The sequence below is a fragment of the Lepidochelys kempii genome, chromosome 14 (genome assembly GCF_965140285.1).
Source record: "Lepidochelys kempii isolate rLepKem1 chromosome 14, rLepKem1.hap1, whole genome shotgun sequence".
NCBI classification, from domain to species: domain Eukaryota; kingdom Metazoa; phylum Chordata; order Testudines; family Cheloniidae; genus Lepidochelys; species Lepidochelys kempii.
In genome coordinates this window covers 18,490,119-18,509,295 of record NC_136393.1, presented here as the reverse complement: position 1 = coordinate 18,509,295, position 19,177 = coordinate 18,490,119, and the positions used below count along the sequence as shown (strand labels likewise).

At 51.1% G+C, this 19,177-nt stretch overlaps 1 protein-coding gene across 3 annotated transcripts in view; it reads left to right on the top strand.

The window, feature by feature from the left end:
* The window catches only part of SEPTIN9 (septin 9), a 260,392-nt gene that overhangs the window by 133,453 nt on the left and 107,762 nt on the right, over positions 1-19,177 (top strand). For all 3 annotated transcript variants that reach the window (XM_073312122.2, XM_073312124.2, XM_073312123.2), the window contains one exon: positions 10,708-11,367. In XM_073312122.2, coding sequence (XP_073168223.1) covers positions 10,708-11,367 — 660 coding nt within the window. The remainder of the gene's footprint in view (positions 1-10,707; positions 11,368-19,177) is intronic.

Here is a 19,177-nt window from a genome sequence, read left to right as displayed (position 1 = left end):
CTTGGCCTTATGCAGATGTTGCATTGTCAACACAAACACAGACAGCTTTTCAGGGGAGAAGGGGGAGAAAGAGATTCTATTGTCTCTTCATACTATCATGGACATGCTGTCCTTTTTAGAGAGAGTGAGCACAAGGCAGCCAGTCATCATACAATAGCACACTGCATCCTGCACAGGTAACAGCAATAATGTACATTTACAAGTGTCTTTCATGCCAGAGGCTTTACAAAATGCATACAGACATAAATAATTCACCCAGCACTAAAATGTAGCCACCTCTGGGGCAGAACATGGTGGCAGTTTAACACACAGTGATATTGTGGAAACTGCCTAAGGTCTTCAGGGTGAGTCCCTTTGTGGAATAAGTGCAGAATATGTGCTCCTGAGAGGTCAGTGCTGTTGATGATTGATTTGCAGTGCAGGTTGGAGCAGGGAGGTTTCTGCCCTGTCACAGGTAGGGAAGAAAAATACAATGGAAGCTGCAGGGAAAAGTCAGGAATTTGAGTTGGTGGAATGTGCTGCTATTAGGCCACATATAAATGAATCCATGTCTTGGGAAATGAAGGACTTGGGGGGCTACATAGGGGCAAAGGACCAGATTTTAAAGGGGAGTTAAGTGCCTTATTGCCTCTAAAAATCTGGCCCTGTAAGTATTAGCCATGCAGTGGTGGGAGAACTGTGCAACGCATCTGTAGACGCAGCCCCTTTGGTATGGTGTTGTGCGAGGCACCCAGGAGGACTAACACACAGGGCCTGCCTGCAAGGCTGATCTGCGGCATTGGCCTTTATTTGGCTATTATTGTTTTAATTAGTAAGCCAACTTCCCTGCAGGAAGCCAGGAGGCGGGTCCTTTGGAACACGGGCTGTTTACTTCCCTTCTCTTGGCTCCGGGCTGTGCAGGCTATTTTTAAACTCTCCAATGTTGATGGGTTTTTTTGTTTTTGTTTTTTCTGGGATTGTTTTGCTTCCTCAGGTCTTTTTTTCCACACTCTCTCTCTTGCCCTTTTCTTTGCTCAGCTGCTGTGTGCAGGGGCGTGGTGACGCTGAGCAGGAAAGAGCTAGAACAAGAGGCAAGCAAAGCATCAGGGAAGCTGAGAAGGTGAAAGTTTGAGCAATGGGCTAACGCAGTCATAAAGCCAAGGTGATCTTGAGCCCCAGGATGCTTTAGAAGCATGCTCTGCTCAAAGGAACGTGCTTCTGCTTGCAGGGCAGAAATGCAAGGCCCATTTGTCACAGCCATTTTCCTTCCTTCACCCCAGGAACATGGAATACTTGCCCTGCCCAAGACTAAAGTGGAGTTGGGGTGGGTCCCTCCTGCGCTGCTCAGCAGTCTGTAGCTGGCTGCCCAGCACAGTTTGTTCTGTATCTTTGGAGCCGTCTTCTGCATTCCTGGGCTGGTCTGAAAACCTCTTTGATTGGACCAACCAGCTCTCTGCTTTCACGACCCGGTGTTCCTGCTCCTCTTTATGGAAGAGGCTTGCAGTGATTAATAGGGATGAAACCAATGGAGTTCTAGAGAAACATCTCTCGAAGCCTGTTGAATCCTTTCTGTGGGCCTGCTTCAGAGCCCAGTGAGGTCAGCAGGAAGTCGCCCATTGACTTGGGTGGACTTGAATTGGGCCATGTAGGAATTCTGAGCCATCCTGTGGAATTCTGTGGTTGGGCTGTGAGGTTCTACAGGCTGGTCCAAAAGAGCTATAGAAGAGTGATGAGCATAAGAAAACAAATAAATTTGTTAGTCTGTAAGGTGCCACAAATACTCCTTTTCTTTTTGTTTTCTGTTACATTCAGCTGGCCTTTTCAGACCACTATCTGCCTAACCCCCTCCCCCTTGGTCTGATCTTGGTTTAATGGGGTAGGTTCTTTCTGGTTTCCAGAAACTTTCAGGGAGGTTTATGGTACAGAAAAATGAGTCTGTAAATCACCCCTTAGGACTGTACATATCAACTGGGTCCTGCAACAAACTGAGCACTCAGGCCCCGATCCAGCAGAGCACTGAAGTGCATGAGTGATGCCATTGGAAGGGCTGATTTTGGCATATGCTTTGCTGGATCATGGCTCAAACAGTCAGAACATTGGAGCATTGAGCCCTATAGGTCTGAACCTATAGCCCTTAGTCACACAGGTTGTTTGTTCCTCCTCACCTAAGTACTTCCATGGGATTACTCACCTGAGGGAAAGTTGCAAGTTCAGAGATTTTTTCAAGGCCAGAATAGACTATTGTTATCATCTACTCTGACCTCCTGCATATCACAGGCCAGAGAACATCCCCCAGTAGTTATCAGGCCGTGTTCCCCTCTACTTGCTTGTGGAACTCCCTTTGATGTCTCTGGGAAACTAGAGTATATCCCACGTGCCTTGTCCCAAATCCTAATCTGGTGAGTTTGACAAACTCTATTGAATCCTTCTGTCAGCATTGCAGAACTAGCATAATTGCACCGCAGCCTCTCTTTGGCTGTGCTGGTCAACAGCTAAGTAGCCAGTGAAATTCTGATTCCAGAATCTTTAATTCCTGCGGTGCTGGTGATTTTTTGTGCAGACTAAACTCTGCTGAAACATTGAGTCAGCTTCACAATACACTTCCGTGGGCTAGGAAATGGTGGTTGGTGGTGCTGTTGGCATAGACAGCATGTTACCAGAAAAGGAACGTAAATCTTGCAGCCTGCTCACAGAGTGAGTTCCACAAATGGAGTATTGCCTAAATAAAAAAACTTTCCAGTACTCATCAAAATGTTGCCATTTCCTTTGCTATCACATTCGTTGGGAGAACATTATTTACCTTGGAATGTATGATCTTCCAGACACATTTGTCTTTACATGAGTAGGCCGCTTGGTCCAAGGGAATAAGATAGAGGTTGAAGCACTCAGACATCATAGTGATGAGCAAGGTTTAAAACCCCCAGCTCACAGAACTGCGGTACTGTCTGTCACAACAGTGGCAGCGGGTAATGATTGTGTCCTCATCTGACCTACTTCCATCCTACCCCCACAGCTGTCTTGTGTAGAGAGAATGGTGGAGGGAGCAGTTCAGATTTGAATCCTACTTTCTCCTTTCCCATTCTCTGTTGTACCTTTATCCAAAACTCATAGAATCATAGAATAATCATAGAATATCAGGGTTGGAAGGGACCTCAGGAGGTCATCTAGTCCAACCCCCTGCTCAAAGCAGGACCAATCCTCAATTTTTGCCCCAGATCCCTAAATGGCCCCCTCAAGGATTGAACTCACAACCCTGGGTTTAGCAGGTTAATGACCTGAATCAAACTTTTTTAAAATAGAGATTAGGGGAAAAAGGAGTTAATCATTAAAGAGGCACAAAGCAGGAAAGAAAATGGCAGAAAAGCTGATGCCCTTGGGTTCTCCAGCCCAGCACTGGAGACTTGAAGGCTTTGGATAGTTTGGAAAAGCTTTTGAGTCTGGACCTTTATTTTTAATTACGGTTCTGAATAGGACATTGCTGATTTCGTCAAGAATTAGCTGCTGCTCACCAGCAATGCGCTTGGTGGTGGTGGCTCACAAGACCTAGCTAGCAAGACCGAGTCTGCCTGAAAGCGCACACACACGAAGCTAAGCATGGGGCTAGCACTTGCTCGGCTGCCCTATAGGAGCCTAAGGAAGGAAGGGCACAAGAACCTCTCCCCGTTCTCCTGGGCAGCAGCCAGGTGCAGTTGCAGACCATCTGTTTTTTCCTGGAGTGTCCTTGAAGTGTACGACAACCCCTGAGTGACCAATGAGGGAGCCTCTGGTAGAATTCTTCCTAGATTTTCCACTGAGGCAATGCAGCTCTGCATCACCTCTAATATGCACCTGGGCCTATACAGTACTGTACAGCTCACAGATCTTCTCATCATGGAAATGTAGGGCTGGAAGGGAAATTGAGATGTCAGCAAGTCCAGCCCCCTGCACTGAGGCAGAACCAAGTAAACCTAGACCATCTCTGACAGGTGGTTTGTCTTAAATGATGATGGGGATTCCAGTCTCCCTTGGAAGCCTGTTCCAGAGCTTAATTACTCTTGGACTTATAAAGATTCCCTAATCTCTAACCTAGATCTCCCTTGCTGCAAATAGAGCCCATTACTACTTGTCCCGCCTTCAGTGGACACTGAGAACAATTGAGCCCCACCTCTTTGTAACAGCCCTTTGCAGATTTGAAGACTGTTATTAGCTCCCCCTTCTTCTTTTCTCCAGACTGAACAGGCCCAGTGTTTTTTAACAATACATGTGGTTTTCTATGGTGGGCTTCCTGGAAGAAGTGGCTCATCAGAGGGATTTGAATGAGGAGAGGGGTGGAGTCTGGTGTGCTGGAACTGGCTTGTCAGTCAGTCGGAGTTTAAGACCAGGAGAGACCACTGATGGTCTAGTTTGACCTCGTGCAAATCCTGCTGCAGGCTACTAAACACTACCCCCACGCCAAGCCAACACCCAGAATTCGAACACAGCACTACAGCCCTTAGAAGACTAAAAGTTCTGTGCGACTGGTGGAGAACAGGCCAAATGCTCTCTGTCAGCCTCAGGAAACTAATTATTTAGGCTTAGTATTGGTGCCATCGATAGATTGTTCACTCTCTTATAAGAGATAAAAGAGGGGTGGGGAAATTTTTGACTTCAAATATGGAGCTGCCAACCTGAAAAGGTTGAGACCCGCTGCTCCGGAGTATTAAATCCCTCCCAATTCTTCCCTCTGCCTGCATTACAAGGATTCTTTTGCCCCAGTAGAGATAATTCACTTTAGGTACGGAATGGGGCAGAGGATAGCCTGATCCAGTATGGCCAACCCTGCTGGTCCATCCGACCAATATCATGCCTCCAGTAGTAGTCTGGACTTGATACCTCAGAGATGCTGCCTAGCATGTCCCCTTTCGTTCCCAGATCTCAGGGTCCTATAGCAAAGGTGGATGTTGTTAGCTCCGCTTTATGGCTTGAATAAGTGAGGCACGGAGAGATCATAGCGAATCGGTGCTCTGGAGATAGCGCCTAGTCCCCTGACTCCCAGCCCTTCTCTGCTGGACTGCCCTTGCCCCTCAAAGTTAGGCAACAAATCCTATAATGCCTCCAGCCAAACCCCACAGGGGCCTTCCTGAATCCCACAGGCCTTCAGCTTACACCCTGAAGCCCGACATTCGGTAGCTTCTTCCCATTGTTCCTCACCTCAAGTCCACGCTGCCAGCCTAGGAGATGGTGTTCTTCCTCACAGCACTGCATACAAAACTGACACAATCCTTTCCCAGCCCTTCTGAGGTTTGCTTGCTGCTTAATTGCAAGACCCCTGGTGGAATGTTCTTGTGCTGAGCTGATCAGTCACAAGGCACCGACTGCTGATGGAAAGACCTATCTGTGGCAGGGGTCTAATGCACAGCAGTGGGGCTCTGCTCTGTTGCGCTGGATAATGGCATCAGTGGGAGACAGTGGTTATTTCATTTATGGGAAGAGTGCTGGGAGAGAGCCAGGCGCTGCTGGGGTGCTACAGGGCTGCGTGCCACACCCCATGTGTCAATGGGGGAGTTGGGAGCAGAGGCAGCAGCAGCTTTCATGGTTGTGACAAAAGTGATCTTATTGCAGTTGAGAGTCTGTTTCAATCCCAGGCTCGTGAACACAGGCTTGGAAATTTTAGCAAGAGGCTCCCGTGAGACCCCTTCAGTTCATCAGTGGAACCAGGAGTGGGCACAATGAAGGGAAACTGTCCTGACATCTTTCAAGGCTTTAGTTAGTATTTTCTGCTCCTAATTTCCCCTGTGTAAATGAGCCTGATGATTCTCTTTCCTCTGGGTCCGTATTGAGTCAGTGCCCGGCCTAGTGCTGGATGGCGCCCTGCTGCTGCATGTGTTGTCTTTCCCATGAGAGGTAAAACCAGACCGCTTGCAGGTCTGGAAGGTGCAGGTACAGGGCTTTAACCATTGTGTCCTGGCTAAATGCCAGGGCAGAGGATATTCTGCCGACCTCACCTCCTGTCCCCACTGCAGATTCAGTTGGACGAGTCTTTTCTGCTGCATGCCCTGAAGTGTTGCTGTGTTGTGTTAAACAGCTGCCGTAGTCCATCCCAGCACAGTCTGCATTTGAGCGGTGGATGAAGCAGTCTAGCTCATCTGATCTTGCCATCTATTTACATGGCCTGCTGCCATCATGGTATCTGACCACGCTGGGTAAGAGGGTGCTAGAAGAAAGCAGGGTATTGCTGCTTCGTGATTGTGATTGGAGTCGGTGCCGGTCTGGGGGTTTCATGTGGATGCTGTGGTCTGTACCTCAGTGCCTCGGAAACCCTCCTTCCGTATTGCACATTTGCTGCTTGATAGCAATAAAGACTTGATGCTTTCTGAGTGGTAGTTCTAAATGAAGAGGCACTTCACCTCTTTCATGAAGTAATGTCTCTCATTGCATGGCACACAGAGTATGCAGACACCTGTTTATCTTAGTTGGCGGTAATCCATGAACTGGGCAGGTTAAGTGCAATGTTCAAATAACAGAGCAGGGTTCCCAGCGTGCAGTGGAGTTGCTGTACTGATGCAGGAGTCAGGGTGATGCTATAGAGAGCTTGGTAGGGCAGGGACTGTCTAGATTGCGTTTGTACAGCGCCTGGAGGGGCTACTGGAATAGAAATGCTAATGGAGCAGCCCATAGTTAACTATCACTTCAGGGTAGGGGAAAGTGATATTTAATGAGCTCTTGCAGCACGCTCCCTCTCTCAGCACCCCCTCCCCCCCAATAACCAAAGCTTCTACCTAAAATTCTTGATCCTGGCTTCTTCAGAGCTGCATCTGTCAAGGTCCGTCTGGGGCCCCGTTCGCTGCACTGTCTGTGTATTACGCAGGCCTTCATGCACTTAGCCTCTCAACGGCTTTGGAATTGGCTTGTTGGCCAGGTCGAAGAATCGTGATTCCTGTTCTGCAGCGAGGGGAATGGAGGCACTGAGAGTTTGTCTCTTGCCCACGATCACACACAGAGCTTGTAGCAGACTTTAGAATTGAACCTGATCTCCTGAGTCCCAGTCCAGTGCCTTAAACTACCAGACTGGCCTTTCTCCCTTCGTGGCTGCTCCAGCTGGGGGAGAGGTGTCTGTGGATTCTTCAGCTGCTGAATACTGCCCTCCTTGTGATGCCCCCTGCATGGCTACTGGGAGAGGCTGCCAGTGGCAGTCTGGTCCCAGGCCACTGTTGCTTCCCACCGTTCCCACTCCGGGAGGTAGAGTGCACACGAGTGAGGCTCACAGGAGGGGGAATGTGTCCTGTGGACTGCTGAGTAAAAGAGGGATCTCCAGAGAGAGCGACTCTCCCGATACCCCTGGTGAGGTTATAGTGCAAAGCATCCAAGCGAGAGCCCTGGGGCCACACTCAGGTGAATACTGAGCATCCATGATCATGCTATAGGGCTCCCTGTTGGGAAGCTGTTTATGAAAACAGAAGGTTCTAATCCCTACAGCACCTCACCATGGGGGCCCGTAGCTTCTCTAAGTCCCGCAAGCCCTGCTCGTGGAGTCGAAGGTGGTGTAATTTACATCATCTTGTCCCCTTCCAGACTTGCAGCCACTCACCAACGTGTAACGTACCCTTCCTCTCGCTCCTTACGTGTTACCTCTGAGCATGGCCAACCCAGCCTACCTGATGCGTAAGGGCTGTGTTGATGACAGAATGGGAATCAAAACCCTCTTGGAGGGGCCTGGAAGATGTCAGTGACATCAGCAGACTCCCTTGTACTCCCCTTTGAATTGGCCCTAAAACTCCAGCCACTCCTGAAATGTGGGGCTCATGGTGACCCCAGGCACTGCAGATTATGCCGGTAAAGCATGCAGCTGCCACATGCCTCAAATCCCATTCTGCTCATAGCAGATCCAAGTGTGGGCATGGCTGTTTAATCTGTACCGGGCTCCACCAGCTCCCTGCAGGATAACCCCTCAGACTGAGGTGCTGCAGCAAATCGGTGCAATCTCCATCACAGCCGTTCCCCCCCCCCCCCACCATGCTATATTGCAGCCAAGCGCTTTCCCAGCAGTTGGCTGGCCTGTACTTTGCAGCACTCGAGCTCATGACGAGGGGAGGAGGAACCTCCTGAACATAAGCATAACTAACGAATGGTTGGGCGGCTGCGTGTCAGCAGCTGCATTTACAATCTGCTGGCAGAGTGGCGCTGGAGTTCCTGCCACGTGGAACGCTTTCCTGACCCTGTACGCTGGAGAGAGCTGGAGCAGATGGTTCCTATTTCTGAGTGGGGAGGCTGCTGCTCTGACAAATACATGTGTCAAGAGGGTCTGAGAGTTCACAGGCCTCTCTTCCTTCTCCTCTGGGTTCAGGCGCTTTCCTCCACTCTGGAATTAATACTTGCCTTATAGTCGGGACAAGCACCGCTGCTTCTGGAATATATGGGACCAAGCTGATGGGACAGCTCCTGAGCAGCATGTGTGTCGTTCTTCATGGGCCAAACTCGGACATTTGTATTACAGCGCCTGGGCCTTTGCCTGATTGTTGTTGAGATAGGGGAGTACGTGCACCCTGATCTGGGGGGCAGGGCAGCAGGCACCATTCAATAGCCACCCTATTACAGAAAGGCAGATGGCCACCCTATTCACTATGCCACCACGGTAGGGCTGCTACTTCCAAGACTGGCCCTGTGTTTTCTAAGGAGGAGCTGGCAGGTAGTAGACCTAACTCATTGCCTGACTAGAAAGACACTGACCTGTCCTGAAGTTCTCTTGCCCTTAGTCCCTGTCTCTGCAATTGCACAGTGGTAGGCTCCTAGACTAGAGAACCCAGCAGGAGCTAACGCTGCTTTAGGCAGCTACTCCTGGTGAGAGCATCCATCAGGCTTGGAAGGGATCATGCAGCTGCATGCTGACTCCCCCCTCTTTTGCTCCCAAATTTCAGTGGAGTCCCAACCCCACAGAGCTCATGCACAGAGGGGAAGCAGGGTTTGGTGCTGATGCTTTCTCCACACCTCCTTGGCCTGTCCCACCATGCTATCGTTGCGTGTGACAGGTGGGGAGACGCCAGGGCTTGTTTCTCTTCCGTGCACCCTGGTCCCCTGGCTAAGGGTGCTGTGCAGTAAGTAGGTTTTAGGACATTACCATAGCACAGGGAGGCAGAGTAACTGAGAGTAGCTATGATTTCTTCTCTCCCTCTCCCACTTTCCCTCCTGTTGTGCACGTGCTGTTCACCTCTTGCTCCCTGTGCCTGACGTTCAGGGACTGGAGTGGGTCCTGTGGGCTGTGGAGTTGATGCCTTCTCTTCAGGTGCCTATTCCTTTAACGGGGGGATAACTCCAGGGGTGGGCAGGGTCAGTCATACCTGGCCAGTCTGACATGAACCAGGCTGGGATCTGACAGGGGCTGACCCTGGGCTAATGTGGGGATCATCAGGTTGGAGGAGTTTATAATAATAGTTGATGGAAGAGAGATGGATTGATGTGGATGGACCCAGCCTGCTAGGATACTCTGTGCTTCCTTTGATTTCTGAAGTGCAGGTCCAGCGAACTCAGGTTTCTGGGGCCGTGCAATACTTATTGGCTTTCCCCAGACAGATTCCTGGGTCGGGGATTTCAGAGTTGCCTTTTTAGTGGGAAAACTGTCTCCATGTGTTAAAGGGGCCAGAGCAAATGCTGTGGGCCCCTTGAGACTGGGACAGCAAGAACAGCAGAAAATTTCACTTTCAATGACATGCAGCTTTGTAGCGCCTCTCAGACAGGCTGATTACTCAGGTCTAGTATGTGAATGACTGAAAGCAGTGGTGTAAAGACATTCTGCAGTCTATTGATTAAACCAAAGCACTCGGTGCTAAGCTCACATTGAAGCCTAAGCCTGAGAACCAGAACTCCTGAGTGTTATTGCTGGCTGTGTGCAATGCTGGATGAATCACTTAGCAGCACTGTATCTCAGTTTCCCCATCAGTAAAATGAGGCTGATCATGGTTTGTTCTGTAATAGTGTCCAGAGGCCCAACCAGCACTTCCCTGCCCCAAAGGAGCTGTGGCAAAGCTAAATTCATGAACATTTTAAAAGCGCATTGCGATCCTTGGGTAGAAGGCTCTTGAGAAATACATAGTATTGTTATAGAGGATTTATTCAGAGTCTGGTCCCTTGTTATTAAAATATAACCAGCTTCTCTCTCAGTGGTATGTTTATTGGGGATTTCCTGGTCTTCTCCAGTTGTTTTGGACACTTTCATGAGGGTGGGTTTGGATTACTTTGCTCCAAGTGACCCACTCGACCCTCAGAAGTTGTATATGTACCACCGCGTCCTTGGAGGTGGAATCGCGCTGGCTGGCTACTCAGAGTGTAACTGAGCTAAAGCCAGCCAGCAGGCCCTCATTAGGACCTGGTTCCAGGCTGCCTTGTACCTTGTGAAGTCATTTACACCTGTGCAAAGCAGGAGACAAGACATTACCCCCAGGATGAGTGGAGAATGCTAATAAGGTAATAACTTGTACTAGAGGTGTAAAAGATACTCAAGTTGTGGTTAGATTTCTAGGAATTGGGATTCCTGGATTCTAGTCTTATTTCCAGCACTGACTCGCTGTGTAAGTACCATAGGGGTACTTTGGGTAAGTTCCATAAGTTCTCTGTTACTTAGTTCCCCCACGTATTCAGCGGGAGTACTGATCCTCCTTAACCATCTCTTGAGTGTGGGATGGAAGTCTTGAAGGTTCATGAACATTGGTAAAGTGTGCTGTGATCCTCTCATGAAGATGCTGTTGTTAAATTCTGAATTCTGTTCATGTATTTCAGCTCTGAAGCGATCTTTCGAGGTAGAGGAGGTAGACCAGTCTCCGAACACTTCTACGCCGCAAAGACGGACCCCGAACCCTCTCCTCAGGTCCACTGTATCCAGTTCCACACAGAAATTCCAGGATCTTGGTGCCAGGAATTCAGACACACCTGCCAGACATGCAGACCCTCCAGGCCAAAGGTCGCCTAAGTCGTCTCTGAGGAGGGTGGAGCTCTCTGGACCCAAACTTCCTGAGCCTGTGTCACGAAGAACAGAAATCTCCATTGATATCTCATCCAAGCAAGTGGAGAACTCCACTCCAGGGTTATCAAGGTTTGGCCTCAAGAGAGCAGAGGGGCTGGGGCACAAACCCCCTGAGCCCACTCCAAGAAGGACTGAGATCACTATAGGCAAGCCTCAGGAGCCTGCTGTCCGGAGGATGGAAGCCCCCACCTCAAAGATCCCGGAGCTGCCCCAGCGGAGAGCCGACACAGCCAGTGCCCCTGTGCCGGATGTTGCCACCAAACGGGTAGAAATCCAGGTGGCAAAGTCTCCAGAGGTCCCAGTCCCACCTGTCAGGCAGATGGAAAATTTGGAGCCTTCCTTGACCAGTCAGTATCTCCAACCAGAATCAAAGGCGCAACCAGTAATGGCTGAAATCCCGCCAAAGAGTCCAGAGGGTAAGTAGAATCCTGGGCAAATGCTTGTGTAACATGCTGGCTAAGTATATGTCTGCCCATGTCTCCCCCTAGTGGCTGTCCCACAAGGGGGGCAACAGCCAGCTGCTACTTGTTCACAGCTAACTGTTACTCCCTTAGTTCATGTCGTGAGGTCTGGTGCTGAAGGTCCTGGGTTCTGTACCCGCTGGTGTCCGAATGAATATAGTCATGCGTCCATTACGCTTGGATTTATTGAGACTTCTGGAACTGCTGGGGGCACTGCAGAATTTTCATTAAGTGGCCCCATGAGACCACAAAGCTTGCTGCAAGTGGAATGAGAAAATATCCCCCTCCCCCTTACCTCAGCTGTTTGCCAGGCTTGTAAAATGGGACACTGCTCTCACTTTTGGCCCTAATCTTGGGCCCACCCGCCTTGACTGTGTCTCCTTAAGAAAAGCAGCCACTGGGGTGACGTGAAAGGTGCGGACATGGCGCCTGCATTGCTTGCTGTTTCATTGCAGTGCTGACGCTTGTGGGACTCCAGCACTGTGTCAGCAGTTATTGTCCTGCTGGGGCAGCCACCCAGCCTCTCTCTTAGCAGGAATCAGGAGCTCTTTCCCTCTGGCCCCTGTAGCCAGATGCTGTAATTGTGTCATGGACTGGAGCCACTGTGAAATTGGAGCCCTGTTTTACATTAGCTCTATCTTGTTTTTGATTAATCCTGCATTAGGCATTAAAGCTGGCTCCCCTCCCCCAGCGGCGCCGGGACCTTTATTCCCCCCCACTTCTGTTCTAAAGAGATTTTTGTTCTGTTCCAGCTCTTTGGTTATTTTTCCATTCCCCAGTCCCCTCCTCTGCTAGGTGCAGCACTGGCATCGAAGGCCATAACCTTCCCTCCTCGCCCTGCTCTTCTCCAGGGCTCACGCAAGCCGATCCCTTGTGGGGTGAAGTGTTACAGCTGAAACAGGCCGCTGGGCGGACTGTGCATGTCCAGTGAGTTACGCAGCCCGCCCTTCTCGCCCCCCAATTCACTCAGTCCAGCCAGGAGTTAACCAGACTTCCTTACAAGGCAACGTCTGTCAGCCTGTCCAGCGCTATTGTTCAGTTGCTTTGTTAGCTCGGGAGGGTGGTTGGAGACCATAGAAAAGCTGCCTTCTTCATCGCGCCCTCCCCTTTCTGCTGCAGGCCTGTCGCATGCGGACCCGGCTGTGGGTGTCCAGGCCTCCTGCGGCTTTTGCCATTACCTGTCAGGAGCCTCCCTGCTGCTCTACGCCGCAAGCTGGGCTGCTTGGTTGTGGGAGTGACTGCTGCCAGCAGAGGCTGTTAGGGTGGGGTTTTGCTTGGGGGAGACCTGGCCCTGTAGTAACACTTGGACAAGTAGAGCATGATTTTCACCCCCTCCCTACACGCATACATTCTGCCATTGGCTGCTGGACCCGTTCATTGGCATTAGGCGGGGGCAGCGGAGAAGTGCCTTGGTCTGAGGACCTGGCCTCTCAGGTGTTAGCATTGCTCCAGGTGGCCTCCCATTCAAAAGTGTCCATGGAAACAGGAAAGCCATATTATCTGATACCGAAGCTGTGCTGGGCCCTCTCCAGGCTTGGGCCTAGCCCCAGGAGGACCCTGTGTGAAGTCAACTGCACAGGGCCCCATCCAGCTCACTCCCCCTTCACTTCCACGTACGCTTGATGCTGCTGCTTGCCTCTGACCCCTCGTCCCTGAGCTGTTGTGAGACTCTCTGGTCTCTAGCGAGCCCTCCCTCCCTCCCCACCTGGCCTAGGGCATGAAGCTGGCAGCGCTGAAGGGCATCATTTAGCGATTGGGTGCGAGCGCGTGAGGAGTTGGTCTCTGCCATTGGCTCAGCTCTCACTGACCTTAACGGGAGCTGCAGCTGCTCAGGGCTTCTGAAAATCAGGCTCAAATCACATCAAGTTGGGCGCCCAAAAGCTGAGGCACCGAAAGAGTGCCACATTTTTGATGCAAGTGACTTGCTCAAGATCTGAGGGTGAGTCAGTGGCGGAGCTGGGCTTTGAACCCCCAAATCCTGACTCCCAGTCCTTTGTGCTAACCATGAGCCCACAGAGTTTACAATATGTGGAATGAGGAAATGGTGAAGTCCCCCTTGTCCCAACTGTGTGTAGCCTTTGTAAGAAGAGAGGAACAGCCTTGGTGGGACTGAGGGAGGGGAAGCAGCCTAGGACAGCTGCAGTTATCTCAGTAAACAAATTCTGATTATCTGTGGCTGAGTGATATCAAAGAAACAGCACAATAAGCCATAAAAGCACTATAGGCCAATCCACTTTGCCTCATCCCACTCCGGGTTTAACATAGCCTGGATAATCCCAGAGAGACCATCCGCCCAGTGAGATGCTCGGTGGGTCTGATCCTGCCAGGCGTGGAGCTCCTTCTGGGTGGCGCAGAGCCCTATCCGCTCCCACTGACGCTGAGCACAACATCACGCAGGATCGGGCCCTTTGTTAGGTACTGGAAACAGTGTCTAAGCTACAGAATCCCTGGACAGCTGCCTGGAAGTGGGGGTGTCTTTAAATCAAAGGGGCTCCACAATCCCAAAACAGGTTTCAGAGAAGCAGCTGTTTTAGTCTGTATTCGCAAAAAGAAAAGGGGTACTTGTGGCACCTTAGAGACTAACCAATTTATGTGAGCATAAGCTTTCGTGAGCTACAGCTCACTTCATCGGAATGCAGCTCACAAAAGCTCATGCTCACATAAATTGGTTAGTCTCTAAGGTGCCACAAGTACTCCTTTTCTTAATCCCAAGACAGCTGCTGAGGGTGAGGTTTACACGGCAGCTGTCTGGGGTACGATTTACAGAACGAGGCAGCCGTGCTCGGTGGGAGTGACATAAAGGGAGCTTTCAGGCCCAGGGAGGCTCCAAGTCCAATAAAAGAGCTGAAGAAACTGAGTTAAAAGGCTCATCCTCCTGGTCACTCTTTCCCAGCTCAGATTTACAGCCCAAGAGCTAGTGCAATATCCCCACTGCACCCCTCAAGCCCCAGCACCCCTTCCCCGTCCCCCACTGATATCTTAGCCACTCTCCGTTGTGAACTCTAAGCTGCCTATGCAATCACAGCTCCTTGGGTCACTTTCCCTGCCAGACCCCATTGTGGGGCACTCCCTCCCTGTGAATGGCTGTGTAGTGCCCGCTCTGGAGGAGCGCTCTCTGCTGTGGCCTAGTGGGAATGTCGGAGATCTGGCATTTTATGGGACTGCCCATTGTTTGTCTTGCCTGGCAGCGGAGGAGCATCCTGCCCCCTTAGCCCTGTGGAGGGAGGAGCTTTGATCGGCACCCTGCTCACTGAGCATGGGCAAAGCAAGCAGAGCTGATGTCTGGAGAAGCCGTGGACTTTGAGAGCCAAGGGGGGGTCCCTTCAGTGGTAGGAGAAAGAGAGAAGGCTTCTTGGAACCCCCTGAGAAGACGTTACTACATAATCCCCCCGCCAAACACACACACAGTCTTTGGGGGGTAATGAGATGCTTCCCTTACCTTTCCAAGATGGAAGGAGTGGCTGGGGTGGGGGCTGCTCTGCTTCCCACTCTTAAAAGCCCACAGGGCACCACTGGCTGCCATGCTACAAAGGCTAGGACTTCTCAGCTCGGCTGATGGATGCTCCGTGTCCAAGCTAGTAGAGTGATAATGGAGGAAAGTCTGCTCTGAAGAGTAGGTGAGGACTAACCACTCCAAGTGAGGCCCATGAGGTCTGTGATGTTTTCATAGCTCTGAGCTGTAGTACAACTGGGTCTGCTAGCAGGGTGGGGACTGTGATAGGGGTGCCGTCCTGGAAGAGATGTGCCCAGAGCCTATATGTGAGTGCGGAGAGGCAGGCCACGGCTGAGCCCCACAAAAAAGAAACTGGATAATCCCTCTACCCAGTGGGGTCTTGGTAGGTGGCTTCTCTCATCTGTGTTGAAGGGGCCAAGGGACAGACCTGTCATCCCAGGCTGTCCTTCCCTAGGATTGAGTTTGGTGTGGGAAGAAATCGCTTCAAAGCTGCTCGTGGACCTGAGACCAAATGAAACAACCCAAGAGAAAAACAAGCTCTCCCCTTAAACAAATCCATCCCGTTGGGAGCTGGAAACGGGACCGATTTACAGCAGGGGTGAATTTGGCCCTGTGACTAAAAGAAGCTTTGATTTGGAGGGCGATGATAGCTTGGCAACTCAGCTGCTTCCTGCCCAAGGGAGCTGAGGGCTGCAAACAGTCCCGAGTTCTTGTCCGACAGCCAGGATTAGGAACTGCCGTCCTCCCCAGTTGTCCCTGCACTGCAGAGCAAAGTGCATTCCCTTGGAGATGCATGGCTGGCTGCAGGTGAGACTGCCAGGTCTCTACGCATGCTGCAGCTGTGTCCCTGCAGTGGCACTTGCCCCTGTCTCACTTGGCAGTTGTGACACCTGGATTGATGCCCTGCTTCCTCTACCTGGGAAATGCTCCCAGAGGTTGGGTCAGGCATGATGCTGCAACATGATGTTCGTGGAAACTCCCCTCCACCCCAGCCCCCTGCTACCCCTACAGTGGAGCCTCAAAAACAGCCCAGAAGTAATTAACCCCTTGTGCCTGCCTCTAGCTTGTTGAGATTTTATTTCCCTTCAGCTCCAGCGGTCAGTGACTTGTCTGTGTTCTCATGCTGTTCCCCTCCCCCTCACCCCACTGCTGCTGTCACCACCACCTTTGCTGAGGGTCTCAGGAAAGTGTGTGATGCAGGAAGGAGGCTGGTTGGAGATGAGCTGTCACCTGGAGCTCAGCAGCTCTGAAAGAAACGGCAGGAAAAGGAAGCCAAACAAATGGAGCAGCTAGCTGTGGTGAAACTGCCATTGCGGGGTAGGAGGGGGAGCAGTTAGTTTGTATTGAGGTTGCCGTAGAGCGCGATTTCCACCTGCATAGCTTCAAAAGCCTCATGGCAGTTTGCCAGGCACTGGAGGGCTGTGCCTAATTTGCATTTTAATTTACATGCATATTTAAATCCAAATATTATTGTGCACAACCTGATTATCTGTCTCTTGCTTTTATTCCCCCTCTACATTTATTTGCATTAGTTTAATGCTGTTTTGACAGCCCTGGAGACTGGAATCCCCAATAGCAGCTATCCCTAGGACAAGCAGCAGTCATGCAAACTCTTCCTCCCTTCCTCTCTCATGCCCTGCCACCTGACCTGAAGGGAACTTTTCTAGTGGAGGAGGGTGTAGTCAGTCCTCCAGGTCTGTTCATTCCTTGGCTTTTCCTCTGAGAGTGACGACTCTTGTGAGGACGCCGTCCACTGCGCAGGCGATTGTGACAGCCGGTTCGCTTAATGCGACAGCAGCCAACATCAGATGGTGGTAACCTTTGTTTCCTGCCACCTTCCTAAGCAGGATTTGAACTGATGACAGGCTACTTCCAGTCCGCTGGAAGCATGGTCCAGTGGTTAAGTTGCTAGGCTGGGTTCAGTGGTTAAGTTGCTAGTTCAGTTCCTGCTCTGCCATATGTTTTATTTTGTGACTGTGGGCGAGTTGCTTGGGGTACGTGTGCACTGCAACTAAATACCCGCGCCTGGCCCAGCTCAGCTGACTCCTGCTCCCTGGGCTCTGGCAGTGGAGCTGTAAAATTGTGGTGTAGACGTTTGGGCTCATCTGCACCCCTCAGCTCAGACTCCAGAGCTCAGGCTCCAGCCAAAGCCCAAATGTGTCTACTGCAATTTTACAGTCCGGCCGTAACCTCCGTGCTGGAGCCTGAGTCAGCTGACATGGGCCAGGCACAGGAGTTTAACTGCAGTGCAGACATACCTCAAGTCTCTCTTTGCATCCGCTCCCCCCTCGGTAAAGTGGGGATAATAGCAGTTGTGTACCTCACAGGGGTGTTTCTGAGGATGAATGAATTACAGACTGAGAGGGGCCCAGATGCAATGGTGGTAGGGCCCAGATAAGTACTGAATGTGGGCTGAGCTTCCTTGACAGATGAGCAGAATTTGCAGGTTGGTTCACTTTGCCAGCAGTAACTGCTTACTGCTGCTAGGTTGTGTCCTCACTCTGCAGCTCTGGGCAGAGGATGGTTTCAAACTACATTGTCTCTCAGGCCGTACTTCGGATACTTTGAGCGAGACACATGAAGGACTGAAGCGGGCCCTGGGAGGATGGGGGGTGGGGGGGGGGGAGTAATGTTATCAGCTAGACTATTCCACCTCTGCAGTAGGTGGCAGGAGGCAGCCTCAGATATGGTATAGTCTATAGGCAACAGCATCACTGTAAACAACGTGCAAACAGCTTCCTCAAAGCGTTACCGCAGGCCCAGCAAGCCTGCTGGGGAAAGCCTGGGTGGAGAGCACAGCTGTGCACCAAAGGGTCAAGTAGCAAACCCCTACGGTTGGGCCAGGGGTGCCCAAAGCTCACCAGCTCCAGGGCAGCTTTCCACGTGTCCAAGGGATACATGCACCTTCCATAAAGGAGCCTCCTGAAGCCAGCCTCTTCTTTAATACAGGCGTGCTGTCCATGGACACTGTGGTTCCCAGCATGCTGTGCTCCATCCATCTGAGTGGCTGGCTGGGCTGCACCTCTGAGAACGTGTCCTTGGGGGCACGCTGTAGGCGTGTGGACTGAATCTTCGGCACGCTGACGCTGGGGTTAGGGAATGGGCCTGGCGATGCATCTCCCTCTGCTGTGGCCCTATGGACCTTGAAACAGCTGTGGAATAGATGGGCAATATTGTCCTTGCTTCATCCCCTCCTGCCCCTGTTGTGTCCCCTAGCTTAACCTGATCCACTCCAGAACATCCCCTGGGCTGGGGACTTTGTGCCTGGTAAGGGGGTGCTCTGCACTGGGAAGGGTGTTCACAGCTGCTATGCTGCCCCTTTCCACCAGTTCAAGGCAGGCAGGACTCTGCCTCAGGTGTGTTAGTGCCCGGATGTGGGTCCCTGCCCTGGTGGTGCAGGCATTGGTCAGCTCTACAATTTCTCTTCTCAGGTGTGTGCTTTGTTACTGCCTTCCAAACAGCCTCTCCTCTGCTGCCTGTTGCCAGGCAGCACCTAGGCACCTGCCTTCCTCACTGCCTCCACAGTGCCCCTCTCCAAGCTCCTGGAGGCATGTATGCTTCACAGCTGCTGCATACTGTGTCCCTTGATGTCCAGGTGCCGGGCTAAACCAGGAGGGGAGCACTTGACATTTTTGGGGGCAGGTTTTATCCCCGCCCCCTGAGACTGTGCAGCTGTTGTCATTTGCCTGGAGCCTGGATATTAGCTCCTTGGCCTCTGTTGGCTTGGCAGATGGTGCAAGGAGAATTGTGTTAGGTGCAGCACGAGAATTCCCTTCCATGTTGTCTCTGGGACAGGGGAACCGGGAGGGAGGAGTAGGAGGGAGCCATGTGCATATGAACCAGCATATGACATCCACAGACACTTCTCAATAGAAGGATTTTGAGGGCTTCCCTTTGGTTTGGATGGGTGCCAGCCTAATCCTTTAGGAAGAGCCTCGTATAATTTGTAATTACTAATTCTGCAAGAGCCCTCTTGTCTGGGGAGATGAACAGCATGTCTCAGCTGTTTCTGGTATTCATGGTTCCATCCATGGCCTCTTGTCACTAATGTTGCAATTTTGAGTGCTCTAAACTCACACACTCAGTCTACACACCTGCTTACAGACACACAAATGTACCTATACACACACGTGCACAAATGCATACCTACACATCACAAATATATATTCAAACACACGCTCTGCATATGCACGTAATACATACACGGATGCATTAGAACCACAAAAACTGCTGGAGACACTCCAGGGATAGATGACCTGGGTCCGGCTGTCTCTACAGTTGAAGCCTTTCTATGTCCAGTTCTTCTTTTTA